The sequence below is a fragment of the Fusarium verticillioides genome, chromosome 1, assembly GCF_000149555.1.
Source record: "Fusarium verticillioides 7600 chromosome 1, whole genome shotgun sequence".
Taxonomy (NCBI): Eukaryota; Fungi; Ascomycota; class Sordariomycetes; order Hypocreales; family Nectriaceae; genus Fusarium; species Fusarium verticillioides.
Window position 1 is genome coordinate 5,804,625 of NC_031675.1, and position 20,790 is coordinate 5,825,414.

Consider the following 20,790-nt stretch of genomic DNA (forward strand, 5'->3'; position numbering starts at 1 on the left):
CAACACTTTCCCAAACAATATTACAAAGTGCTGTTGATAACAACGTGGGATATCGCCAAGAAAGCTTCATGTGTGAACAACCATGATCTCGGTATCGTTGCCGCGAACGGACCAACCTCGTGATAGTCACCCGTTTGTAAGCATCACCAGTTGAACTGATAATCAGCATTCGTTTCTGCTCAGCTTCTAGAAACAGAAGATGTTCCGTTGGGGTTTGGTGGTGAGACCATGTTTACATAAAGAATTGCTCAGAGGCGATATAGACATCACGCAACACTGACATCGGGAGCTAGGCCGGACCCTGCAGTCATCTTCCGAGATTACCATACAGAGCACGGTGATGATAATTGATGACAAGTTTAGGTATGCGAGATGCAGCGGCAGGTCGTCCGTTGGTTACGGAGTTGCCGCCACCGTTTGTCGGAAACGGTTCCGCTGTTCAAAGGCTCACAGACTGCTTGAGCATCAGTGCAGCAAAATTGGAGATTCCACCAAATACGTGGCCGTACCGATGATTTCCGCTTCTCCAACGTTTCATGCCAAATGCATTGACCAGATTGAAGTTACATAGGACTGGCTTATCAGTAAAAAATGCCTCGCTGATAAAGTCAGTTCATCATCGCAGCGCGGAGGCCTTCCTGATGGGATACCATCGGTTCAAGTGCAAACCCCCTAACTTGACTTAACTTTACAGGGTGAACCCCGGAATGGTCGGTGATCTGCGACGCCCCCCAATCGTTCGCAGCCAACCATCTGCATGCGCGAATTGTTCCAGAAGGATACTGTATAAAGGTAAAATTTGGAGACTCGCCTCTGTCTTTATTTCCGGGTGCCGAGGAGTAATGCCGTGCATGGAAAATTTGCCTGTCTCGGCTGCACCGACGTCAGCCGTGTTTTTTTATCCTTTGCAATATTTTCCTTTGTAAATATTCATCTGCAATCGTACTCAGTAGAGAAGGTGATGAGACCACCTGGGAAAGCAGGCCATTTTATGATAAACGCACTGGTATTTAATCAAGGGGCCTCGGAGTGGACTCGGTCGCTTTCCCGTACTCCACGACATTGGTAACGAATTCCACAATAATAACTGAAGCTCTCGTGTCTGATGCTTCTGAAGACGTGGAAAATTGGGGTTGTGGATATTTTGGAGACCGGATCAGCTCCCGACTGCGGAGCAATGGGGTAATAAAAACTGACCCCTCAACCAATGAGACTCTATCCCTTGGTTTTATGGGGAGCAAGGCACCGCGGAGCGATACCTGACTCGCTATTCCCAGTGGAACTTTCAACGTCATAGCCTGGCCTCTTCTTGTTTTCTTTTACGTGATGATAATTCTCAACCAAGAGTCTAGACAATTTTGCTCTGGACTCGTCAATCGTATTGAGACCCTCTTTCTCCGCGAATTCTGGGCGGCAACCCCATGGGGACATGGAGTAGCCAAGAGACACAAAGCAGAATGAATGCCTGAAGGGAAGAATGACTTACTCCACACACCCAGATAAGCCTCGCCAACACCGAGTTGCATACCAGGTTTTGTATCACCGACTAACCTCTCTTGGGTAAATCACCACGGGGATCGACTGGGGGGGCAAAGCACCAACCCAACTTGTTCAGCTACTGTATAGGATCGACTTCGAACTTGGGGGGAGCTTGTATAAGTTGTGTCCACAATCCCCAGACTTTTGTGCTTCATCTCCTCCACATTCCACTCTCTCTTCCTTTTTCACCTCTCTACTCCTGCACTCTCAGTCTTTGAGTTGTTTGCTTGTTGGTCAATTCACTTTGCTCCTTCAACAATCATGTCGCATTACTCTAGTCCTGCTGAGAAGGACCTCAAGCGTGATCTCGAGAATGATCAGCCTGCTTTGAACAACACCCCTTCCATCGCTGGTGAAGCCCAGGTTCACGATGATGTCTTTGGTGATATCACCGATGAAGGCCCCAACTACCGCGCTGTACGTAATCCACAGCATTATCAACATCTTCAAGTCACCTAACATCTCTAGGTCGGCTGGATCGGCACCGTAGCTCTCATGATGAAGACCCAGGTCGGTCTTGGTGTTCTGTCCATCCCAGCTGTCTTCGACGTCCTCGGTATTCTCCCCGGCATCATCTGCCTCATCGTCATCGCCGGCATCACAACATGGTCCGATTACATGATTGGTGTTTTTAAGCGCAACCATCCGCAAATCTACGGTATCGACGATGCAGGCTTCTTGATCTTCGGCCGAGTTGGACGTGAGATTTTCGGCATCGCTTTCTGCCTCTGTATGTATTTCCGCCTTATACCTTGATATATACCTTGACAACATCAGCTAACAACCCAGTCTGGATCTTCGTTGCGGGCTCTGGTATGCTCGGTATCTCAATTGGTCTCAACGCCGTCTCTCTTCACGGTACTTGCACTGCTGTCTTCGTCGCTGTTGCTGCTATTTGCGGATTCCTGCTGGCCAGTGTTCGCACCCTCGGCCGCATCAGCATGCTCGCCTGGGTCGGCCTCGTTTGCATCATGACTGCTATTTTCACCGTCACCATCGCAGTTGGCGTTCAGGATCGTCCTGCAGCTGCTCCCCAAGAGGGCCACTGGAAGTCTGACTGGAAGGTTGTCGGAAACCCCAGTTTCACTGAGGCTATTTCTTCCATCTCTTCTCTCATCTTTGCCTATGCTGGAACCCCTGGATTCTTGTAAGTTTACCTCAGCTGTTATGTGTGATTCATCCACCTAACTTTCAAAGTGCCATCGCTGCTGAGATGAAGCGTCCTGAGCATTATACTCGATCTCTCCTCATCTGTCAAGCTGGTGTCACACTCACTTACATCGTCATCGGCTGCGTCGTTTACCTATACTGCGGCTCATACGTCGCATCGCCCGCCCTCGGTTCCGCCGGCCATCTCATCAAGCGCGTCGCCTATGGCATCTCCCTCCCCGGCCTTCTCGCAACAACCGTCCTCGTCATCCACTTCGCCGCCAAATACGTCTTTGTCCGCCTTCTCCGCGGAACAAAGCATCTCTCCTCCAACAGCGCTATCCACTGGGGAACTTGGCTCGCCTGCACCATAATCACCACCGTTATCGCCTACCTGATTGCTTCTGGTATTCCTGTCTTTGGCGGCCTCGTCTCCCTCGTTGGCGCGCTCCTTGGCACGCTCATGTCGTTCCAGCTGTACGGCTTTATGTGGCTGTATGACAACTGGGCCAAGGGCAAGCGTGATCCCAACATGAAGTGGTACCTCATGGTTGCTTTCAGCATCTTTGTTATTGTCTCGGGTACTTTCCTCATGATCGGTGGTACTTACGGATCTATTGTTGGCATCATCGACTCGTACAAGGCTTCAGGTGGCTCTGCTGCTTTCTCTTGTGCCGATAATTCGAATTCCACTTAAGCGCAGCGTTGTTTTCTTTTAGCATTACGCATTGTATACCATTGGACTTAGAGTAGAGAAAACATATTCATACATTAGAGGTTGAAGAATAAATCTACCATCATATTTATAAACCATGACTTCAGTCCCCTGTGAAGTGATTTCCTTGGTCTGAATAACAGTTGATTCTTCCAAACCTCGAGAGTACAAGTAAAGGGAAAAGTGACTTAGTCATTACAATGCTGTGATCCACCAAACTTACAGAACTCTATACCTATTCGACTGGGCTCTCAAGATACTCCCATGCGCTCAAGCTTGGGTGACTCGACTCATCATCAAACCAAGCACTCACTTTCCAACCATTTCTTCAACCAAAAAGCTTGGCCATCAAATTCCCCGCAAAAACACTGGATGAATACCCATGATCCCTTGTGGATATCATCCTCAGCAAACCCGTTAGCCTAAGCGCTTCCCCATCCCCACTGCGCGCATTTCATCCTTAGTCCACCAATAGTCTCGATACCCATATCCACAACTTCATCATCACATCAAAGTGGGTATTTCAGATAAGACTCCAAAATCAAGATTCTGGACTGCCATCTGATGATCAAATTTTGCCTATTCTGACGTCTGGATCTGCGGGCACTAGCCTGCCGTGTGGCCGTGACTAGCTGACAAGGGACAGGACACTGTGCAGCTGTGCTGTATGTACAGTTAGCCTGAACTTTAAAGTTTTCAACGCAGAGTCGCCACTGAGTTGGGGAAGGTTGGGGAGGAAGAGCTAGGTGACGCCGACGCCAGGGATGTTTCATGCAGCTGGGGTCCTCTTTGGATGATACTTTGGTTCATGTCGGCTTATGAAGACCAAAGTTGAGCACTGATCTTTGAACCAAGAATGGTGTATTTATTAACTTTACGAAGTGGATATTGGCATACAGGGAGGATGGGGATATCGGCAATCGTCGGTAGAAATGAAGATATGGGGCTCTTGAAGCTGGGTCGTGCCGTGCAACGGTCAACCTTAATTCGTGAAACCCCAGATCCGATGCCGGAGTGCTCCCCGATAGTTAACCCAGCCACTGAGGCTCTTGCTGCTGAGCTCGCAAGATAATCAGTTGATGCCGATATCAATATGTTAGACACAGGTCAATGGGAAATTAGTCTCGGCTGATTGCTGAGGGCATTCGCATTGGCTGTAGGATTTACTTGCTAAGCTACCAGCAATGAATGAGATGTCATTACTTAGGTGATAATGCAGAGAACATTTTAAACCACGACTTATTCTATACCTTTATGGAATTACCAAATTTTGCATCATTAGCTCGTTGAGATACTGTCTGTTGTATTTTGGCAAAGTCCACGTGGTTCTCTTCTCATACAGAAGCTTGCATATCTTCGGCGCTGATAGTTGGCTGGTCTGGATTTAACAAGTAAGCTGAAAGCCACTTCGTTGACTGCTAAGCTGCGGGTTCAGTAAACACAAAATCTCTGATCATGGTGTATGCCCTAACAAGAGCTATAGTCTTACTCTCCTGATGTTGGCTCGCCCTGCGGCTACAGGGCGGCTTTGCCACTAGCCAACTATTACCAGCGCAGGGCTCAGCTGCAGCTGGCTTCGTGTAGACAGAGGTTTCAAAATATCAAGTAACATCGCGATCTTTCCAGAATTCGGAACTGCCGCCTGCAGCATCGCTGTCGCTGAGGTATCATAGCTAATAATACGCGTCTTCGGAACAAGTTCGATCGCTTGGCTGAAGGCTATGTACAGTTTGTAGAAATGACTGAAGAGTACTCAATTGTATTGTATAGTATTTTAAGCAAATTTTGAAAGATCAAAAATCTCAAGCTAAGTTCTGTATGTATAAATATTTAGTGCTACGGCCTTTGAGGACTTAAGTGGCTGTTTGATAGCAAGGATACTGACTGGTCAGCTCCTAGTTTGCCGTGAACACTTGGAGAAAACAACACTACTTGGTCTCCAGGGAGATAAGATCTAAATATGAAAATAATTACAAGCCGATAACAGCAGATTTGCGTCTTCTTGGTCCAGCTTTAGTAACAACTCGATCAAGACATGAGTGACACAACCCCCGTGGCTCAATCACATCGAACTCTGCCCTCCGACAACCCGAAGCCTATTGCTTATTAGATGAAAATTACTGGCCTTCGATGCCGATGTCCTGTTCCATTCACTGTACTGTTGCAGCCGTTCACTAGTCAGGAAGCTCGCATCAAGGAATGGCGTTGATCTGGTAGCCGACACATTTATCTGCACATCCAGACCGAAGTGAGCTATTTTATTATTAAGTTGCTAAATATATAACTCCTTTTCATGGTACTCGAAAACGCCCAAGTCACTGCGCAGGCTCCTCTCGCACAGGCCGTAAGACGGAGATTCGATTGCGACGATCCCGTGTGCTTGGACCGAATTAGCAGCTCTCGAAAAGGAAGGCCAGAAATCTTACTAACAAAGTGCCCTACTCTCATTTCTCTCCCTCTTTTGACTTTGGTCTAACAAATTGGGCGTTGTGTGGCAGCTGATACCCCACCAAAACATGGTTGGCAAGCATCTCCGCCCACGTCGTGGAGACTTACCTATTTTGACGAGACCGTTCATCTCGAGATCGATAGAGAACAACGCGGGGGTATACCAATTGGTAAAGAAAGATAAAAAGAAGAAACATATAATACACCAGAATAATCAAGAGTTTCATCGTAAACATCCATCTCATATCACTCACTCATCCAAGTGTCTCATTCAAATCACTTACAATGGCCCCCCAAGAACTCACAGGCATCCTAGTCGCCCTCATAACCCCCTTCAAACCCGACGGCACAGTCGATCTCCCCGCCCTCGACGCCCACATCCAGCGTCAAATCTCCGCCGGCGTGCACGGCCTAGTCCCCGGCGGCAGCACCGGTGAATTCACTGCCCTCACCCTCCAAGAGCGCAAAGATGTCCTCGACCAATGCGTCAAGTCAGCAGCCGGTCGAGTCCCCGTCGTCGCTGGCATCGGCGACCTCACCACCTCTGGCGTCGTAGAGCTCGCTAAGCACGCTGCCGAGGTTGGAGCCGCTGCTACTATGATTGTGCCGCCTTTCTACGATGCGCCTAATCTGAAGCAGTTGAGGGAGATGTTTGGGGAGATTTACAAGGAGAGTGGTTTGCCGATTATGTACTACAATATCCCCAGTGCGAGCGGTGTTAGCTTGTCACCTGCGGAAATTGCTGGTCTTTCAGATGTTGGAGTCAAGTATCTTAAGGATACTTCTGGAAATGCACCCGCTCTTACAGACCTTCTCTTCCACCACCACAACGACATCACCGCTCTCAACGGCTGGGACACACTGACTTTCTACGGTCTCTGCGCCGGAGCCAAGGGCTCAGTCTGGGGAACCACCAATGTTCTCCCCGAACTCTCAGTGCAGCTTTGGAACGCCATCGCTGTTGATGGAGACTTGAAGAAGGGACGTGAGCTTTGGTCCAAGATCTTCCCTGTGTGCAAGTTTTTGGAGGCGCATCATTATGGTGCTGGCATCAAGACTGGCATGGAGTTGCAGGGCTGGAAGACGGGAGGTCTGCGAAAGCCGTTTGCTCTGCTGGAGGATGATGAGAGGGCTGAGCTTGCGCAGTTTCTGAAGGATGCTGGCGTTAAGTTGGCGTGAATGGATACGGCTTTGCTTTATGGAGTTTAATGACTGAAATAGTAAAATAGACAAAATGACTTTATGAAAGTTGAAGAAGACAAATCGCTATAATATGAGAACAGAATCAAGTGAATTGCCATATCTATGCTAGACTTTCCTGTACAAGACTCTGCCAACTCGTAGTCCAATCCCCAGACTGCTTCCTCTTCTCCCAAATCAAGGGCACAACAACCCCAGCCGGCCTGTTCGTAAAATAAACACCCTTATCATCCGTAACCCCCAAACACTTCAACGCTCGCTCCTGCAAATCCGGACTCACAGCTTCACAAGCTGCCACAAAAGCAGGCCACGCCAAACTCGTAGCAAAATCCTGATCATCGATCAACTCACTCAGACACGGCTCGAGATACTCCAGCGTCTTTCGAACAAGGTCTTGCAATATCATGGCGTTCATGTCATAGACTCTTCGGTAGAAGTATATCACCAACGCTTGGTGGATTGCTAGTGTCATTGAGCGAACTTGAGGATGGCGAACGAGGTCTTCGTCGCCTGTGGGCATTTTGACGGGCTCGGTGGGGTCGAGGGTTGAGGGCCATGCCCAGATTCTGTTTTCGAGGGTTTTGGTATGTTTGGAGAGAGCTTCTGATATAGAGGGGTTGCAGCGCGCAACAGTCTCAAGACGGTTCTTCTCATTAGACAAGGAGACCGTTTGTGACAAGAGCGTCATAAGAGACTCGGGTATCCCGTAAATGACCGGATAAAGAGTCTGAGTCCAGCGTCCTTGGACTTCAAGATGAATGTCATTGTATCCAAGCTCATCAGTCTTTTCTTGAGCGGGATCAAGACCCATGTTCAGGCCCTCTTCCGTGATACGGAATGTTCGAAATTGCTCACGGCCTTGGATCTCTGAAGAGCTTTCGGGAAGAGGTTCACCCCAGAGGGATATACTCTCTGCAATGACTCGGAGATGAGTGTACATATGATGCAGAAGCCGTGACTTGAAGGGGTTTTGGGTTTGGTTTGCCAGACCGCGTAGGCGGATGAGGCGTTCTGCATCGAGGAGGAAGATGCGAAATGCACGAGCTCCATTATGCAGCTTACTTCCGTTAGTTGTCAATTCCGGGACCGATGATGGGGAACTTACTGAAGTCATCGCCATAGCTAAAATGGCCATCAAAAGCTCCTTATAACTCGCCTGTCTCGGCCCAAACATCTCATGCTGCAACGCCTGTCTCAGATGGTTCTGCGCACGTTCATGATTCTTCAACCCAACCTCCTTCCAATCCGCCGCCAAAGACTTCGGTGCCTTGGACATATGAAGTTGCAACGCACTATGAGCAAGAAGTGTATAAAATATCGAAGAGCGGGTATGAGAAGCTTCGTTCCATAGCGATAGCTCAGCAAATGTCTCGAGAGCACAGGGCAGAAATATGATCTCCCAGGGAGACTTGCGTTTAGCTCGCATTGTTGAGCGTTGGCCGGCGATGTGTTGTCTGTAGTGGCGGAGTAGTGGCTCTGCTTCTTCGGGAAGGATGGAGGGGCTTGTGATATTTCTTGGGTAGGGGACTACTTCGTTCATTGAGGCTTGAAGACTTGGGTCGATGGTGTCTTCTTGCGCGGTGTCGTGTCCCATGACTTGGGATATGAAGCCTGGACTGAAGAGAGCGAGGCCTTCAGCGCCCATCGGATCATCGACGAAGAAGTTTGCCATAGAATCATGACTATTCATCTGATCGCCTGCTGTTAGGTCTTCAGAATTGATGTTGAAGCTCGGATCCAATGAAGCTGTAAAGATATCCAAGTCATCTTCAGGTAGCTGATCGGGCCAGTCTGTTCGTTGAATTTCTTCGATGAGCCCATCAGTCTCAGCATACATACTCGTCGATGTATTATCAGTGTTAGTATCAGGAGAGCACTCAATAGTATCCAACGTCGACTCCTTCTCCTCAAGAGACTGAAAAACCCCAAAAGGCCCTCTCATCAACGCATCTCCAACATCACTCTTCTCACACGCAGAATCAATATCCGCCAACAACGCCAACGCCGTTCTCTTCCCCAAACTCCCCTTCAACTCATCACTCATCAACCGTCTCTCACTCTCTACATTCTTCAGTCACAGTCCCCAACACGCACCGGAGCACTTACCGGAGAATAGTGGATACCGATACTCCGAGCCCCGATGGCTCTGCTGCAGCTCCGGGCGAACAGCATCATCCCTGATCCAAAACAGCCGTGCTCCGTAACCTCCACACGCAAGCCCCAGTCGTTTACAGGTTCCACATTCGGGCTGAGCCTCGTCGCATTTTGCGTGGCGCGAACGACATGTTCGACAGCCTGTGAAGGTGCGTGTTCGCTCGACTTTTTTGGGCATCTTGGATAGGAAAGTGGAGAAGCGAGATGAGATGAAATGAGACGATTTGGGTTGATTGCTTCTTCTCGCGAGGGAGATTCATCCCGGGGGAAGGTTGTGTTATTGTGCTGTTGGTGAGATGGCGAAATGGGAATGTTTCCGCGGGGTGGGGTAGCCCGCTTATCGGAGTGGCCGTGGCGAGGGACGTTAGGAGGTTAGCTTGGGCCAGTCAAGGCCTAAAGTCTTCGCGAGTTTATGCCTTTGTGGGATAAAATATTCCAAGGGCATTCCCTCATCTTTGAATAGCTGATTATGGTCATTTCTGATAACCGTGATACTTCAGAGGGCAGATGCTATGTTGACGCGCTGGAGTGCAAGGCGGACGGGTAGTTATATCAGCAGCTCAATTTCTTTACACGGTTACTTTCATCCATACTATAAGTAAGTATGCATGCTGTAAGAGAGGAGTATGTTCAGTCAATCCCTCCGCCTGAAATGGGAGAAGATTCCAAGATCAAGCTCTCGGACAAATGTTAACAATAGCAAATCAACAGGGAGAACTACTGATATCAACAATAGAGTATTAATCTATCTGTTTTTGACACTCAATTCAAGCTATTCCATACCAACCATAGCACCGGACTACACTTGTAGATAGAGTTCCAGAGCAGTAGCGGAGGCAACTATATAGTCGATTATTGGCTATGACGTTAGGCTTCAGGCTGCCAACACAGGTGAGAAGTAAACGGTAATCTTTTTAACACATAGTTATGCTTCTACCTAACAAGTCTTCAAGATGACTAATGATTCCCAGTGTCATAGGCATGGCCTGTCGGGGCCTGGAATAAAGATCGGGATCTCGATGTCTTGAACGAGCCTTACTTGTAGCGCCGAACCAGGAAAGGATATCCCTGATACTCAATGTAAAGGGTTCTGCAAAACCTCATTAAACTCTCGTTTAAGCACCAAACCAAGACTTCCAAAGAGCTCATTGTTTCCGTTGACCTACGCTTAACCTCTGGGCCCTGGTCAAACACTGAATAGTCAGTGTCGGTGAACTGGGCGACCGGTTCATTAACGTATATAATAAGCGACTCCCCGGTCCTACCAAAATGTTCGCTAGTTCTAATTTCAGCCGCTTCTATTCCTTGCTTCCGTGCCATTTGACCGAAGATTTAGGTCTCTCCTATCGATCAAGATACAACGGCAACATTTCGAGTCACAGTCTCAAACCCCTCAGTGATGAACCTCAAATTATAGAAACAACGACTCTTTATGCGTTGTCCACTCGGGAGTATGTAGCCTGTTATTATCTGCCCGCGATGAAGGATATGTTCTTTGTACTTCCCAACAGGGTCACTCAAACACTGAATACATGCAGTCAGTCTTCCAGCATTCAGACAAGAAGTATACTATGAGCGAAGAATACCTAGCCCTTTGTGCAAGACTGAGTAATGCACTTGGAATCTTGCATAGAAATGGCTAAGGACGGCTGGCAAAGTGATCCAGGACCGCAAGAATGCAAATGAGGACCAAGATGTATTCTTTTTCTTGCCGTCGGCCTTGTGAAAGGCTATCAAGCTTTTGGCTTTTCAAACAGAGCCTTAAACAATGAGGCCTCTATAGTAGGCCAGCATCAGAGAGGGCAAAATCAGAGAAGGTTTATCTGCCTCAGGGGTGCAATTGCTGCCTTGACCAAGCAGTATAAATACAGCCTACAGGTTTTTTACTCCTCGGACCAAGATGTATACTGAGTTTTTGCGTGGCCTTTCTTTTCAGGATCAATATAAGCGGATGAAATGAGTTTATCTCGAGCAATTCGCTTGTGTCTCTGAGCAGTAAGCACATATTGGAGATCCAGCCCTCTGTGCTGAAAGTGCAATTAGTGGTGCATGCTCCATAGGGCTACCCTTTATATTCCATCGTCTTCGCTCTACATCGTACCCTCATATTCCAATATCACTGTGTATATCATCGGCGAAGAGTGGTGCAGTGGTATCTACCTATAACCTATAACTCTCTAAACTCCGAACCTGAAATCCTAAAAATCTCTTCCCTGCGCCACTCTTCGTTTTTGCAGGTCGTGCGTTCGAACTCACGTTCATCAATGTATTACTCCAGAGCTCACATGTCTTAACACATTCTTTTTGCTTCTGGTTCTAGTGGGTGATACAGCTATCTCCACTTTGCAATACCGCATTCCACATCTGGAGGCGGTGCATCGTCTGTAGGCACTAAAAAGGCAAGTCTCCGCGATGAGTGCATTTGATCCCATTTATAACATCATTATTCAAGTGGCTGATAAATGCATGCGCATACAAATGAAAATCAAGTAATTCGTGCGCCATTATCGCCGCAGTGTCGTAATTTTGGTGATGCACAGCTTAATAATATTCGTGACGCAGCGTGCACCCATAAAACCCCATCTCCATAGCCGCAGCACCTCCATCCAGCACAACACAGCACTCCCAACACCACGTAAACGCACACACAATGACCTCAATCTTTCTGTAACACCCCGAATTCTGTGCTACGATTACTGACTAACCCTCCCAGCACCGGCGCATCGGGCTACGTGGGCGGCCAGCTCCTGCACGAGCTCACACAAGCCCATCCCGAGTACACCATCGCCACGCTCGTGCGCGACGCCAACGCAGCCGAGACCATCGCAAGGGCGTATCCGAGAGTGCGCACTGTGGTGGGCGACCTAGATGATAGTGCGCTCGTGGAACAGGAGGCTTCACAAGCTTTGGTTGTACTGAGTCAGTAGTGATGTTTCATGATATTTTGGTGGTGTGGTGTTGCTGACCGGGGGGGGGGAACTGAACTCAGATGTTGCGTCGAATAAGCATATTGGGTCGTTGCAGGCGATTCATCGAGGGTTGGCGAAGAGGGGAAATGGTAAGGCATGATGAATTGAATGAGAGGGATTGAACTGATGATGAATAGGTTATTTGGTTCAAATTTCTGGTGCGAGTTTATTGCCTGTTAAGGATTTGTCTTCACCGTCCTTCAAACCAGGTGAACCATCCAGCGACATCTGGGATGATCTCGATGGCGTGTCTTCCATTCTAGACCTCATCCGCAGCCACGACTCTCGCGTGGTAGACAACTACATTCTCAAAATCGCAAAAGAAACACCCTCTATCAAAACAGCCCTCGTCCTCCCTCCCATTATCTACGGAAAAGGCCAAGGTCCTGTTAAGCAGCGCAGCGTTCAAATCCCCGCACTCTCAAAAGTCGCCATTGAGCGAGGCCATGCCGTCAGAGCGGGTCGCGGTCTAGCAGCCTGGACGAATGTTCACGTCGCTGACCTTGCGAGATTATTCACGATTTTAGCTGAAAAGGGCGCAAAGGGAAGTGAAGATGGGAATGTCTGGGGTGAGAAGGGGATTTATCTTCCTGGTGTTGGCGAGCTGGTAAGTCGACTACGTTCACTCACCAATTGGCAAAGCTAACAATTTAGACATGGGCCAATATTTCGGATAGAGTCGCCAAAGCAGCAAAGGACCAGGGGCTGATTGACACACTTGAAGTCGAAGAGCTGTATAAACCAGAGGTCGACACTGCACTCCCGGCTGGTTCAGTATTCTTCGGCAGCAATGCCCGAAGCAAGCCCCGTCGCGCCACTGAAGTCTTGGGCTGGAAGCCGAAGGAGACAGGCCTCGATGAAGAGATTCCGCGAGCTGTGGCTGAAGAGGCAGAGGCTCGGAAGTGAAGTTAGGCTAGTCTTTAACGAGATAATTGATAGACATTATCTTATCTTGAGTCATGATATGAGATGTCGCTTGAGGTGTAATTCTTTGCCCAGTGTGAGCAGGTCGATGGAGATGCGGGGTAGTGCAGTGGAGTTTAGCGCTGTCGTTGTAGGCTTCACTTCCCTATCTCGGTAGTGGAGATGATTGTGAGGGGGTGTTAAAAAGAGAAGGTCTGCGCGATCAAGACGACGGAAACAATCGCCATTCTCGTCGGTCTATATCAGATTGAATAGAGTCAGCCATAGTCTTATATGAGATTTGTCAAGGCTTCAAGTACAAGAGGCCCTCCCAAGCTTGAACACCAGTCCGTCTACACCAGCCAACCCATCTCATCACCAAAATGGCTGCCTCAATTGAACTCACAGCTCCCAACGGAGTAAAATGGTCTCAACCAACCGGCCTCTTCATCAACAACGAATTCGTCCCCTCATCAAGCAACAAAACCCTCACATCAATCGACCCCGCGTAAGTTCCTACCCCTCTGTACCTCACCCCACTAACACATTCCAGCACCGAACAAGAAATCGCAACAGTTCAGTCCGCAGATTCAGAAGACATCGACAAAGCCGTCAAAGCAGCCAAAGCCGCACTGCGCCATGAATCATGGCGAGATCTCCCCGCCTCAGACAGAGGTCAACTCATGGCTCGTCTCGCTGATCTGATCGAGTCCAAGCGCGAGCTCTTCGCTACAATTGACGCCTGGGATAACGGCAAGACGTACATCGAGACCCTGGAGAATGATCTCGTTGAGGCCGTGGGCGTTATTCGGTATTACTCTGGCTGGGCTGATAAGACGTTCGGCCAGACTATTAACACGACGCCAAAGAAGTTTGCGTACACGATTCGTCAGCCGATTGGTGTTGTTGCGCAGATCATCCCGTGGAATTATCCTCTATCCATGGCGACGTGGAAGCTAGGCCCTGCGTTAGCTTGTGGAAATACAGTTGTTATCAAGGCAGCGGAACAAACGCCCCTAAGTCTTCTTGTTCTGGGAGAACTTATTAAGGAAGCTGGTTTTCCGCCTGGTGTAGTCAACATCGTCAATGGTCTGGGCAAAGACACGGGCGCTGCGTTGGTGCAGCATCCGTTGGTTGACAAGATCGCTTTTACGGGGTCAACAGCTACAGCAGCTAGCATCATGGGCGTCGCTGCAAAGACACTCAAAAACATAACCCTCGAAACGGGCGGGAAGTCACCGTTGATTGTGTTTGATGATGCGGAGCTTGACCAGGCTGTTAAGTGGTCGCACTTCGGCATCATGTCGAACCAAGGACAGATCTGCACCGCGACGTCGCGAATCCTCGTGCAAGAGACTATTTACGAGACATTCATCAAGGAGTTTATTGATACTCTCAACACGGTTAGCAAAGTTGGTAACCAGTGGGACAAGGAAACGTACCAGGGACCGCAGGTATCAAAGGTTCAGTACGAGAGGATCCTGGAGTACATCGACATTGGCAAAAAGGAGGGCGCCACAGTCGCAGCAGGCGGTCACCCTCTAAAAGTCGGAGACTCAGACAAGGGATTCTACATTTCTCCCACGGTCTTCACAGACGTCAAGCCTTCTATGAGAGTGTTCCGCGAAGAAATCTTTGGTCCGGTGGTTGTCATTTCCACGTTCAAGACGGAGGAGGAGGCGATTGAGTTGGCGAATGATACGACGTATGGACTTGGCGCTGCTGCTTTTACGACGAATTTGGAAAAGGCCCATCGCGTTGCTGCTGCGATTGAGGCGGGAATGGTCTGGATTAATAGTTCTCAGGATTGCGATCCTCGTGTGCCGTTTGGTGGTGTTAAGCAGAGTGGTATTGGGAGGGAGCTTGGTGAGGCGGGATTGGAAGCTTATACGCAGATTAAATCTGTTCACGTCAACATGGGAAATAGGTTGTAGATGATTGCATTTACAATAGATAGACAAGTTTAAATTACTCGTCACTTCGATATATGTCGCGTGCGCTCAATTGTGACACTCAAACTGGGATCGTGATGCTTCAAAGCTCATCTGTATTATCGCCAACAAATAGATTGACAAAGAAAATGTAACCAGATACATGGTAGTACTATACCGGCGGGATATGAACAAAACGAAGAAATGAAAAGAAAATGCCCAAGGTAAACAAGAGGATATATGTAAAAAGGACACAAGACCAGGCAGCAAACCATCCAATCCAATCCAGTCCAATTCCCATAAAAGCAATCTCGCAGACTCCAACCCCATCCCAAAATCCCAAGAATTCATCATCTTACAACTCAAATGACCCAGTTAAATTAAGCAGATTTTGTCATGGCATACTCCTTCAGAATTTGAACTGCCTCCTCCCAGCCTCGCGACGCAGCAATCTCAGTGACATCTCGATCAAGCTCATCCTTCACATCGAGGTCAAACCCAGCCTTCTCACCCAGAAGACGAAGAATCTGCTCATCGCCGTTCTCAACAGCCTGCATGACACCGTTCCACCCTCGGTACACCTTGTTAGGATCAGCGCCGTGCTCGAGGAGAAACTCGAGCATCTCGGAGTCGCCGCGGTATCGGCGTAGGGCCTTGACGATGGGGAGATGCTCTCCGGGCGCGTTGATGTCGGCGCCGCCCTCGTTGATGAGGAACCACACGATGTCCTTGCGGTCTTCGCGGATGGCGGATGTGAGCGGTGAGAAGACACCGCCGTTCTTGTCCTCGACTGATACGCCAGCTGCGAGGAGGAGCTTGACGGACTCGAGCTGGTTGGCGACGACGGCCATTTCCATCACGCCTTTGAAGGCGCGGGGCTCAGCGAGCACGGAGAGGATGCGCTTGAGCACGGGGGGGTTGCGGACGGCCATGCACACGGGCCAGTCTTGACCGCGGACGTTAGGATCAGCACCGTGGCTGAGCAAAAAGTCCACCATCTCGACCCTGTTCTCACGAATAGCAGTCGTCAACGGTGAGTGACCCTTGGGGTTCTTATCATTAGGGTTCATGCCCTTCTCCAGCAGCCATGTAAGCGCCTCCATGTTGTTAACACTAACGGCAGTCTCGACAATGCCCTTGGGGGAGCTAAGGTTCACGCCCGCATCGACAAGAGGCGGGAGGAATTGAAGACGGTTGTGCGTGATGCACTTGAAGGCGGGATACTCGCTGGCGGGGACGTTGGGGTCCGCCTTGTTGGCGAGGAGGAGGTGGAAGATGTCAGGGCGGTTGTCGCGGATGGATGTGCAGAGGGGCGTGTACACGCCGTCCTTCTTCTGATTGGGGTCGACCTTTGCGTTGAGGAGGACCTTGACGGACTCGATGTTGTTGACGCTGACGGCGAGCTCCATGATACCGGGGGCCTTCTTGGGGTCGGCGCCGTGGGCGAGGAGGACCTGCAGACAGGCGCTCTGGTAGGTGGCGGGCCAGAGCATGTGCTTGGGACCAGGCAAGTTGGGGTTTGCGCCGTGGTCGAGGAGACTATTCACGATATCTACACGCGAGTTCTGAATGGCCTCGAAGAGAGCAGTCTTTCCCTCGCGACTCTTCAAATCGGGATCAGCGCCGTAGTCGAGGATGAGATCGATGAACTTCTTGGGCGTCTTCTTGTTGATAGCGCTGCTGAGGAGTGTCTCGCCGGTGGCGGTCAATTGATTAGGGTCACCGCCGTAGATGAGAAGCAGGTGAGCAAAGTTGACCTTGTTGGCGATACAAGCAGCAGCAAGGGGAGTCTCGTTGTCCTCACCCATAGCGAAGCGAGGATCAGCGCCGTACTTGAGAAGAGGAACGGCACCAGCGAGGAAAGACTTCTCCACGGCGGCGAGCAGCGGTGTTACACCATCGCGATCGGTGCCGTTGGGATCAGCGCCGAAGAGGAGGAGGAGACGAACGGCCTCGGCGTCGCTGTTGAGGACAGCTTCCTTGAGAGCGAGATGCTCAGGGCCAGTGTTGGGGGACACACCACGATCCAGGAGCTGCTCGATGAGTTTGTGGTTCCTACCGCGCACGGCGGTGAGGAGAGCAGACTTGAGGTTGGCTGCGTCGGTGCCGACGGTGTTTCTCGGGTTCCAGCGGGGCATGCTGAAGGGATCGGCCTTGAGTCGCACAACCTTTGTGCCACCGTTGAGATCCAGACCCGAGAGCTCCTCAAGCGATACTTCACTATCTGACACGGCGGTGTGCTGCGACCGCGCCTCGTGGTGTTCGTCAAAGGTGCTCATGCGGTCAAAGGTAGCAGTGGTACCAGAGTGATACCGCTCATTGGAGGCGATTGAACTAGCAGTGTTGTGATGGTGGCCGGTAAACGAACGAGCATCCGCCTGATGCAGTGACGCAGCGAGTGTATCTTCGCGCATAGATGATGATCGCTCCGTCCAGGGAAGAGGGGGCAATGGGGGTTGAGAAGCCATCGACATGGCGGCGCTGTGTCCCTCCACACCACGGTGTTGCGACGCAGAAGAAGGTGTGTACTGCGAACCACCGTGGTCAGAAAGCTTCGATCTCGGCGCCATGCCAGCACGGGTATCCATGCGGTCGAGGGCAGCAGCGAGGCCAGTGTAGCCGATACCAAGCTCATTCTCAATCTTCTCATTCCCCAGACTCCACTGAAACATGAGCGCACTCATACGCAGGCTCTCGCGCGTGCGTCCCAGGGCGCTGATCATCTTCTCGATGTCGTTGTCGCCAAAGATGCGACCCCAGCCACGGCGCATGCGGCCCATGGCGCCCTTGCGCTCGTTCTCGAGGAACTTGCCGAGCATCTGGTCCAGCAGCTGGAAGTCGGCCTGCGTGACGCGGAACTTCTTGCTCAGCTCGGAGATGACGTCGCCGGGGAAGGTCTGCTGGTTGCGGATGCACTCGCCGAGCCCGGCCTCGATGGAGAAGAGGATTTCGCACGTGTCGAGGAAGTCGTGGGCGAGGGTGTCGAGGCCGTGCGGCTGCTTGGTCACCATGGTGAGGTACTCGAGCATGCGCACCGAGATGCGGTCGCCGAGCGCCGTGGTCTTGTGGCACAGCTCCAGGCAGGCGCTCTGCGCCTTTGTCGAGTTGGCCATGGCGCTGCTCTTCTTGCTGGTGAGCGATCTCGGGGCTGTGGTAGTGGTGTTGGTGGTGGCGCTGGGAGCTCTCTTCTGCGACGGCGCAGTAGTTGTGGTAGGGCTCTTGATGGGACTGGCGACGTGGACCTGCGAGGACACAGGAGCGACGATCTGCTTCTTCTGAGGAGGAGTTCTAGGTCGTGTGACGGTGGTGACCTGTGCGATGGATGGGGCGACGGGGAGGACAGGACTGCTCGGGGAGGAGGGCAGGCCAAGAGCTTCCTTTGATACGAGGGAGAAGGACTCGCGGGGACCTAGAGCAAGGGCTTCGATGAAAGAGTATTCCTTGTCGTGTCTCTCTGCAGCAGCTTGAGCGGTTCCCACGGTGGTCATTATTTTGTATATAAAAACGAATGGGAGAGGAGCCAAGCTGAGGGGGGGAGAGAGGGAACAGAGGGGATCTTGTTCCCTTTGAGCGAGAGCGGGCGGAAAACGAGATACCAAAGCTGTTTTAGCTTTAAAAATGGGGAGAGGAGGTCAATCAGCCTTTATGGCGCTTTGGAACCAGTTCCACACCAAGAGATCGGGTCTGGTGCATGCCAGTCGAGAATTCCTACCCTCAGGTACCGCACTGTACAATACGGATACATCCCAGAGAGTGGTGAGTGTGTGTTGTTGACGGAAGTCGTCTAAGGCGGAACGGATCTGCCGGCCTGAACGAGTAGCGTTACGCCTTCAAGCCCAAGCCAAGATCCCAGGGGGCGGTGGGGGGGTCCACACCCGTCAGCTCCCCATCCCATCGAGGCGAGCTACCCAAGGAGACTAGGGGAACCCCTGTTACAGAGCAGAGCAGATCGACGCTTTGACTTGTAAGACCAAAGTGCCACGGACCCTGGTGTCTCTTGCGATGGTGAGGGCCCGAGGGGAAGTTGGGCGACGCGATGTGATGTCGTTAAGGAAACGGGGAACGGGTGTATTACCCGCCTGGGCCAAGTACGATATTCCAATTCAAGGCATGAGCTGCAAGGAAAGATAACGATCCGACTGGGAATAATAAAAAAGGCGGTCGGGAGAGATAGATGCAGAGGATAGGATAGATCGCAAACGTGAAACCAAAGTCTATGTAGTGCGGGCAATAAAGACATGTACGCTCGGACGATGCGCATGCAACCACGATAACTGAGCACACTCAAATCTCAGCACTGAAGAAATGGTCACCCAGATGTTTAGTTTAGTTTAGGTGCTCAAGTGCTGTAGAGTAACAGAGGCACAGCCCGGGGACAAATCACATCGTCACCCGAGGGGCAGGGCCTACTCACATTAAGCTTTGCAGGGGTGCAGGGGACATCTTCATCCTGGGCTTATCCCCAATCGTCAGCAAATTTCACAGGGTCTGTGTCCCGCATTTCACAGTGCAACACCATCAATTCAGCTGGTATTGCTCGTTGCTCTGGCCGAGGCTACACTGTGTCCAGATCTATTGTTAGTGCCTACAGCTAGCATACAGTAGTGTGAAAAGCACAAGGGGGCCCATCACCATCACAAGAAGTTCGAGTCGGGATTAAGCAAGGCAAAGAAACCCTGTGAGATGCCATGGGTAGGTAACAAATGAGAACCTGCAGAAAATGGATATTTCTCTTGGTCATCGCTGCCAGGGTCGTGACTCTTTTTTTTTTTTCTCTCTTTCGCCTGAAACATTTCTAAACGCAAGGGTTTGCTTTATAGGAAAGATCTGCTCAATGGGGGCAGCTTAGCTTGCGAGCACTGGAATAAAAAGTCAACCCGCTGTAAGCCCAGGCAGCCTCATGGCGACAGACTCTGGCGCTAGAGCTGAGAGAGAGCACGGGAATACAGAGAGCGTTCCTGACGCCAAACGCGGAACAGGGACATGGATTTCAGAGATTGTTTGACATGGCTTCAATCGAGAGAAAACGAAGGAAGAGAAATGGTTCAGAAAAAAGAAAGGAAAGTGTTCGTTTATGTATGCATTTCTTGGCTCTTCCCTTGCATTTGACTCACGATGCGATGCGAAGAGTGCTCCCTACTTGTCGAGTGCGCTGATGTCTCGGACCCCCGGCCATCTCTCCACCAGACGATTACCTTGCCTACCATTGCAAGATATGAATGGATCGTGAGATAACCGAATAAGAGAATTGACTGGATGATCAAGCAAATGCCTCCTCCAGCCACGTCAATACCGCATGAATGACAATTTACAACGTCGTACGGTATAAAACATGCATGCCATTAAGCAGCCATCCCTGCTTATTATACCTCTGACCAATATATACAGGGTCCCCATCACGAGCTCAGCCCAGCTCAAGATACAGGCGATAAACACTGCAAGATACTGTATAAACAAGTTTCCAATCTGAATGCCACGTGGAGAAGAAGTGCGTAAGGTAATGCAGGGAGGGGAAACCTGTACCCGAGTGTGTTTGGCAAAGTCTAGACTCGTAACGAGACAAGCCCCGAAGTATGTCTCCCTCCATCATCTCACAACTCTGATCCGGATCAAGACATGGGCTAGCGCTCCTCTAGAAGAAAGAAAGGGGCCGCTACCTAAGAGAGGACGGACGAACCTTGATTTGTGTTTTTTTTCATCCCTTGTGATGCAGGTCGCTTGCTTTTTTTTGACGTGAACCACTGAGAGGAGACGTGTCGTAAACGAACCTTTAGCCCTATGA

At 50.4% G+C, this 20,790-nt stretch overlaps 6 protein-coding genes across 6 annotated transcripts; 4 read left to right on the forward strand and 2 right to left on the reverse strand.

Moving 5' to 3' along the window:
* The first annotated feature begins 1,389 nt into the window (after positions 1-1,389).
* FVEG_00155 (hypothetical protein) lies at positions 1,390-3,504 on the forward strand. Its single transcript, XM_018886587.1, has 4 exons — positions 1,390-1,956; positions 2,008-2,269; positions 2,329-2,686; positions 2,737-3,504. Exons 1-4 carry the CDS (start codon positions 1,801-1,803, stop codon positions 3,383-3,385), a joined length of 1,425 nt encoding a protein of 474 aa, XP_018742166.1. The 5' UTR covers positions 1,390-1,800; the 3' UTR covers positions 3,386-3,504.
* A 2,632-nt stretch (positions 3,505-6,136) lies between these two features.
* FVEG_00154 (dihydrodipicolinate synthase) lies at positions 6,137-7,030 on the forward strand (the record flags this gene model as incomplete). The annotated part of the gene is made up of 1 exon (XM_018886586.1): positions 6,137-7,030. One exon carries the CDS (start codon positions 6,137-6,139, stop codon positions 7,028-7,030), a length of 894 nt encoding a protein of 297 aa, XP_018742165.1.
* A 124-nt stretch (positions 7,031-7,154) lies between these two features.
* Positions 7,155-9,383, reverse strand: FVEG_00153 (hypothetical protein; the record flags this gene model as incomplete). The annotated part of the gene is made up of 3 exons (XM_018886585.1): positions 7,155-8,108; positions 8,157-9,112; positions 9,158-9,383. The coding sequence occupies 3 exons, from the start codon at positions 9,381-9,383 to the stop codon at positions 7,155-7,157; spliced, it is 2,136 nt and encodes a 711-aa protein (XP_018742164.1).
* A 2,381-nt stretch (positions 9,384-11,764) lies between these two features.
* Positions 11,765-13,200, forward strand: FVEG_00152 (hypothetical protein). The gene is made up of 5 exons (XM_018886584.1): positions 11,765-11,872; positions 11,919-12,124; positions 12,195-12,263; positions 12,312-12,781; positions 12,829-13,200. Exons 1-5 carry the CDS (start codon positions 11,856-11,858, stop codon positions 13,078-13,080), a joined length of 1,014 nt encoding a protein of 337 aa, XP_018742163.1. The 5' UTR covers positions 11,765-11,855; the 3' UTR covers positions 13,081-13,200.
* A 116-nt stretch (positions 13,201-13,316) lies between these two features.
* FVEG_00151 (aldehyde dehydrogenase (NAD+)) lies at positions 13,317-15,051 on the forward strand. Its single transcript, XM_018886583.1, has 2 exons — positions 13,317-13,585; positions 13,631-15,051. Exons 1-2 carry the CDS (start codon positions 13,461-13,463, stop codon positions 15,009-15,011), a joined length of 1,506 nt encoding a protein of 501 aa, XP_018742162.1. The 5' UTR covers positions 13,317-13,460; the 3' UTR covers positions 15,012-15,051.
* On the reverse strand, positions 15,049-18,650 carry FVEG_00150 (hypothetical protein). The gene has a single exon (XM_018886582.1). The coding sequence runs from the start codon at positions 18,494-18,496 to the stop codon at positions 15,389-15,391; it is 3,108 nt and encodes a 1,035-aa protein (XP_018742161.1). The 5' UTR covers positions 18,497-18,650; the 3' UTR covers positions 15,049-15,388.
* Between the last annotated feature and the right edge of the window lie 2,140 nt (positions 18,651-20,790).